The 6,000-nt window shown below is 43.0% G+C and overlaps 1 protein-coding gene across 1 annotated transcript in view; it reads right to left on the bottom strand.

Annotated features, from left to right (window-relative positions):
- Positions 1-223: 223 nt before the first annotated feature.
- Positions 224-6,000, bottom strand: part of COX10 (cytochrome c oxidase assembly factor heme A:farnesyltransferase COX10) — a 95,709-nt gene continuing 89,932 nt past the window's right edge. Inside the window, exon 7 of the mRNA XM_021539072.2 lies at positions 224-2,507. Coding sequence (XP_021394747.2) covers positions 2,065-2,507 — 443 coding nt within the window. The 3' untranslated portion in view covers positions 224-2,064. The remainder of the gene's footprint in view (positions 2,508-6,000) is intronic.

Here is a 6,000-nt window from a genome sequence, read left to right as displayed (position 1 = left end):
TGGTTTTGCACAAACCCCTTCCACTCATATATGATTTATTTTCAGTGTGCTGCTTGCACAATAAATCAGTATTTCACAAGCTGTCCTTACTCTTGAAGTGGTCAAGAACATTGCTGCTATGAGAAGTGCCCTAAAACTAGCAAATACCTTTGCAGTTAACTGAACCCGACCAGAGTTTCAACAAGAAGTGAATAGTTCAAGACAGATTTGGAGCACTCGTCTCTTTTTGGATAGTATGCACTTTATTGCAGAGAAGACTGGATGCATTTTTAAAACAAATTCAGAAGTTGCACAGTTTCCATAGAGTAGCACAAAGTGTTACCCACAGTAACTTGAGCACAGCAGAGTCTGTCAGACAGTGAGGGAGCTCCATCTAGTCACCTGCAATCACTCAAGTCACCAAATCTTGCAGGCAATTGTTAAGAGCCATGGAAACAGGTGGCCCTGCTCCTGCAAGCATCTCTGCCAGAAAAAAAGAGGTTAAACCATGTCACTCCTGATTTACACCAGCATAACTGAGACCAAGAGCCAGGCTTGGATCATGAAAGCAGCCAGGGAAGGTTTTATGTCAGTGTGACACACCCCTGGTGAAAGATTTGTGACATTGAGGGGCTTTATTTGAGAACAAGCTCGAGACAGTGTCTTCCTTTTCAGGTATTGCTGTATCTTTGGATACTCCTGCTGCCCTGTCCCTCTCCACATGGGAAAGAAATCTTGGCATGAAAACACATCAAGTCATAACACGCACTACCACAATAAACTATCACTGTCTCTGTCTGCCCCCGATGTTGCTGTGTTTGGGAGCACACCAGGAGGTTACAGACAGCTCCAGGCAAGATGAAGGTGAGCCACAGCTGAGCAGCAGGATCAAAAGTATGTTAAACTGTGACTAGAAATGCTCTTCAGTGTATCATTTAACAGGGATAATGCAGGGATGGCTCTTGGGAGACCATCCACAATAATTGCTTTGGAGAGACACTGGCTACATCAGCAAGTGAACATTCTGTTAGATTAAAATCCCCAGCCCTTTTTCTGTGAAATACGTTTCCTTACCTATTAATCACCCCCAAAGTGAAGCCCTTCTGAGCCACCACCCACACTGTACCATTAAACACAGCTCAAGCTCTTGATGCCAGTCCTGAGCTTGTCTAAGGATGCTGAGACTCAATGGGCTGGCATAAGACACATTAACATGGAAAAGCCTTACAACCATCTGGCTCTGGGATATGCTTCTCACCTCCTCCACAATTCACAGCCTCTCTGCCATAAACAGTAATGGTGGTTTTTACCAGCTGAAGATCTGTCACACAGGGCTCAAACACTAATGACGTAAAACCATACAGGAGTAAAAAGTTCCCTGTGATGGAAATACAGTAGAATGGCTCAGTGTGTCCAAGGGATATGCTACAGGAGAGCTGTTTAAATGCTTGAGTGTGTTGTGCTGAAAGACAGTTTTCTTCACTCCTTTAGCCCTGTGCCAGCTATATGAGACCTAAAAATCTACTGCGGTGAATGGGAACCTTGGGAAGAGCAGCTGATTGAAAAAAGCCCCCAAAACTGAGGGCTTTGGTGTAATACCAGTGCAGGGATGGCACAGATTCAGAGAAGAAGAGTTCACCCTCTCATGTCCTTCAAAGCTTAAATTAAATGAAAGGGTGCTTGGGGAGAAGGGTGAGAAATCATTCATTGGTCACTTCCTGATGGCTGCCAAGGCTGCCAGTGCAGCACGTGTGCTCATGTGACTTCCTAACTTAATTACCTCAACTACCCATAAGAACAGAGACCACGACTCACAGGGACTTAGGAAAGCCATCCCAAAGTGATGCACTTCTGGCATAGGTGAAATCATAACCTGTGATGAGTAAAGGGGCCTAAGACCCTGAATGCTTTAAGCTCTCCTGACTATTCCCTTTCAAAAAAAAATACAAAATATTTCACATGAAGCGGTCGCTAGGCACAAATGATTCTTCTTCAAACAGATTCTAACAGATTCCCACAGGATTCCCCCTTGCAATCACTAAAATATACTACCTGATATGTCACAAAGATGGCAGGTATTGACATTTAAGGCAATCTAATTTCCATAGCCATCTCATTACTTCCCCTGGGTAGATTGCCTTTGTCTTCCTTTTCCAGGACCGGTTTCTTGCAGGTGAACATGACAAGCAGCAGCATTGGCAAGTGCCACAAACTGCAGAAGAAGAGCTTCCTGGAGCTGCTGCGGTCAGCATCCCTGTAGAACCGAAAGCCGAGGTAGGAGATGTAGAGGTTGAGAGGGAGTGAAATGATGGGGAAAGTCCACGTGGTGATGTTGAGGACAGGAGCCACCGTTGAGAGTCCAATTAAGGCCAAGCAGTGATGCAGAGCCACTCGCCTGCACAGCCCTGGGTGAGTGACAGACATCATACAGTATCCTCCTCGGGAGTAATCTTCCCGCAGACCCCAGCTCAGGGCATTGAAGTGAGGGAACTGCCAGGAATAGAGGATCCCTCCTAACAGCAATGCACCTGCAGTGGGAGAGAGAGCGTTAGACAGTCCCTGCATGAAGTGCCACACACAGACCTCAGATGTCACACCCTGTTTGCAGGAGAGCACTGCTACTCACCTGTGATACCAGTGACACTGCACACCAGTGGCACTGCCCTGTCCAGGGACAGGGCAGCCCCATGAAATAAGGAGCCTCTGGTTTTCATGGCATTCACACAGGGCTGGAGCATGGTGGTTTATCTGGTTGTGGAGCACTTACTTTGAAAAGCATTTCAGCAAGTCACTTCCTTCTAAACAACTACTGCTAATTGGTTCCTGCACCAACTGTCTCTACCTGAGGGAAAACTGGTAAGTATGTTCTTGTCATAAGTCACTCTGTAGCTTTTTCCTATTATTGTAAAACACATTAATGGAGGCAAGATCCTGAATGTGCTACACTTGAGAGAGCAGGATTTTTCAAGTATCGCATCTGAAGTGCTTTAGAGACACTAGCTTGTCATTGTTCAGAACTTAGGTAAAGGTAAGCTACAATTATCCATCAGCTAATGACTCTTAAGCAGATGAAGCCAGGGCCTAAGACATGGAGCAGACGCTGTTCCCGCCTCCCATACCTCTGGACCTGTGTCTGCATCCCTATGTTTCGGTTTTAACGCAGGTTTTGCTTATTCAGTTGTTCAAATGTTTTGTGCAGCCAAGCTCAAAACACACCCTAAACCTCAAACACACAAAGCCCTTTAACAGTTCCCTAACTATGACACCATTAAAAAAAGTCATCTGGAGAAACTTTTAAACACAAACAGACCAACAGAAATACTTGAGGCTGTATTCCCATTTACAAAGCTCTGGTTTTTTACATGCAAGCCTTTGGAATTTAATTACTTTGATTACATTACAACCATTGAGATAATTGATATTTTACAGAGAAGCTGAACAGTGAAACAATTTAATAGCCCATTATGAGGACTTTAACAGACCCAATCTTTTTGTTTGGTTCCCATGTGCTAGGACATCCTGTAATTTCCTTGACTTAGGCAGAGATTGTCAGGTTGTCAGAGATTTTTAAGTGTTACATAAGACTGATGACTTACAAAGCATGGCACATGGTACAGTACAAGTCAGCATCAAATGAGCTCACAGTAGGAATCCTGTCAAGCCCAGACACTGTAGTACTCATTAATTACTAGATGAATGTTAACTATGTCATAATTAAGTCAGTAGTGTTTTTAAGCAATATTACACTGAGACAAACTCTGGAGACTAATCTGGTTCTAAACAGAGCTGAGTCTACTCTATGGCCTCTGTGCCGTTCCCAACAGTTTGGGAACTCAGCTTAATAATTGCAAATCTCCCTTTTCTCTACAGAGTTTATAATTAAGTGAACATCAGACAAAGTTGTTCCCAACTGGAACACGCAGGGTCCACAAAAGCAAAGCTGATTGTCGTAGCAGAGTCATTGCTTGGGCAGCAGGAGATAGCCAGCACCTAGGGACACCCAGGGACATCCAGCACCTTGGGGTCTCTTGGTTCATAAATTGCAAGACCACAAGTACATGGCTGGATTGTGGATATTCCAAACTCCCTAGTCTTTTTGGCCTAATTTTTAATTGCTGCAGTTGAGCCCATTTATGACCAATTCTTCTCTCCAAGTGTGAGAACCTGGGATAGATGCAGCAGACACTTAGAAATCCCAGTAAGTTGTCAGATCAGTCCTGTTTGATTTGGAAAAAAATGAAGTCACCTAAAGAAAACAAGGCACAGGTCTCCAGAACTCTTTCACTTTTGTATGCAAAATAGGAGTAAAATATCTTCTTCCTCAGTTCCTATTCTTTAATCTTTTTTCACTGTCTTAAATAATCTCAAAAGTTCCAGGATCACAGAGAACCAGGTAGGTCCTAAAGCACACACAGAGCTCAAGATAAATAACAGGTTTTATTACTCCTCATGAATTTTAAGTTTAAGTTATTATTTTCTTAAATTTTTCTTTGTGAGTTATTTAAATAGTAATAGACCTTCTTTATAATAATCAAGAACAAGCTGAGATTTTTATTTTATTTTAATATATAAGATAAAGCAAAAATATCAGCTGGCATTGAAGAAGGTAAAAAAATGGTTCTTTCTTTCTGCAGATATATTTTTATCTAGTGAAATATTGAAGCTTTATAAATTGCACTTTTCCTAAAACAAACAGGACACTAAATTTCACAGTCATTCAGCAACTCCTTGGATGTTTTACAGTTTCATACATTTGGAAAAGATTTGGAAATAATTGTGAGATGAAACTTCCAAAAGCAACTAGTGACTCTGGGTTTGCAAACTGCAGCAGTTGACAGTCTAATTTTCAGAATTACAAGAACAAGAAGAACACCCTTCTGAAGTTCTGCTCTTTAAAGTGTCAAGAAGGCCATGTGGCTCTTCATAAATCTTGATTCAAACTTCATGGTTTGTTCCTTCTAGAGCAATTTATGATTATCTCGTTTGCTGGATCATCCAAATCTCAGATGAGAAAACAATGTCAGTGCAGGAGCCAGACAAAGTCCTTGGGCAGGAAGAGCCCCTAAGAGGAGGAGGCTGGAAAATGGTTTTTAGGGTGCAAGTCCTTGCAGGCTATGGGCTCTGACCACTGGCTAACATCCAGAGAGCAGAGCAGAGCACTCAGGCATCAGCAGCTCCTTGTCCTGCCCACCCTGGGCTCACACCAACATGAGTGACACAGTGATTAAAAGCTCCAGATGCAAATGCCGGTTGCCCAAACTTCTCATGTCCCATAAAGGATAGTGTGCAAGTCCATACAACATCTATTCAAGAAAGAATAAGTACATACAGCTGCTGAGATTATCAGTGCCAACAAAACTCTCTGAGCAAACTGAGCAACCTGAGGACTCCAAACCTACCTGCTTAACTACTAAAGGGCAGAAATAATGTTTGAATTCTGCCTGTCTCATGCTGAGGATGCCACTCTCTTAAGTGACGATTTGAAGTATGCCTCTTTCATTCTGGCAATACCTTTCATCATCAAAGAGTTTTATACCTGTTCAGTTGGCCCATGAAGCCACTATGATGGTTTCACCCACAGATTAATTATTTCAGTTTAAATAAGGCACAACACTTTGTGATGGTCCAGCTGAAACTCTCAGAAAAATTCTGAAGACAGGTTTTTCCAGCAAAGTCCTTGAACTACAGGAGGACACAGGCTGGAGCACAGTGTGTGTTGGTGGAAGCTCCAGATTCAGGAGCAGGATCAACTAGAGTCTGGCCAGCCTGGGCAGGCAGGTGAACATGAGCCTCTCCACAAAAGTCAGGACGAACATCCCAGATTATCTACAGGGACTGCTGTATCAACACCGTGTTCCTGAAAACACAGTGCAGAGGAACAACATGTGCTCTCTTCTTGCCCTTCTCATTGTACTGTAAAGAACACACAGTGCTCTCCTACTGCACAGGGTTCTGAAACCTCTCAGATCATCTTCAGGCTGCAGACATGACAAACACCTATTCATTTAATCAATATAACAA

The sequence above is a fragment of the Lonchura striata genome, chromosome 19 (genome assembly GCF_046129695.1).
Source record: "Lonchura striata isolate bLonStr1 chromosome 19, bLonStr1.mat, whole genome shotgun sequence".
Taxonomy (NCBI): Eukaryota; Metazoa; Chordata; class Aves; order Passeriformes; family Estrildidae; genus Lonchura; species Lonchura striata.
Note: the sequence above shows the minus strand (reverse complement) of the source record. Positions and strands in the feature narration are given on the sequence as shown.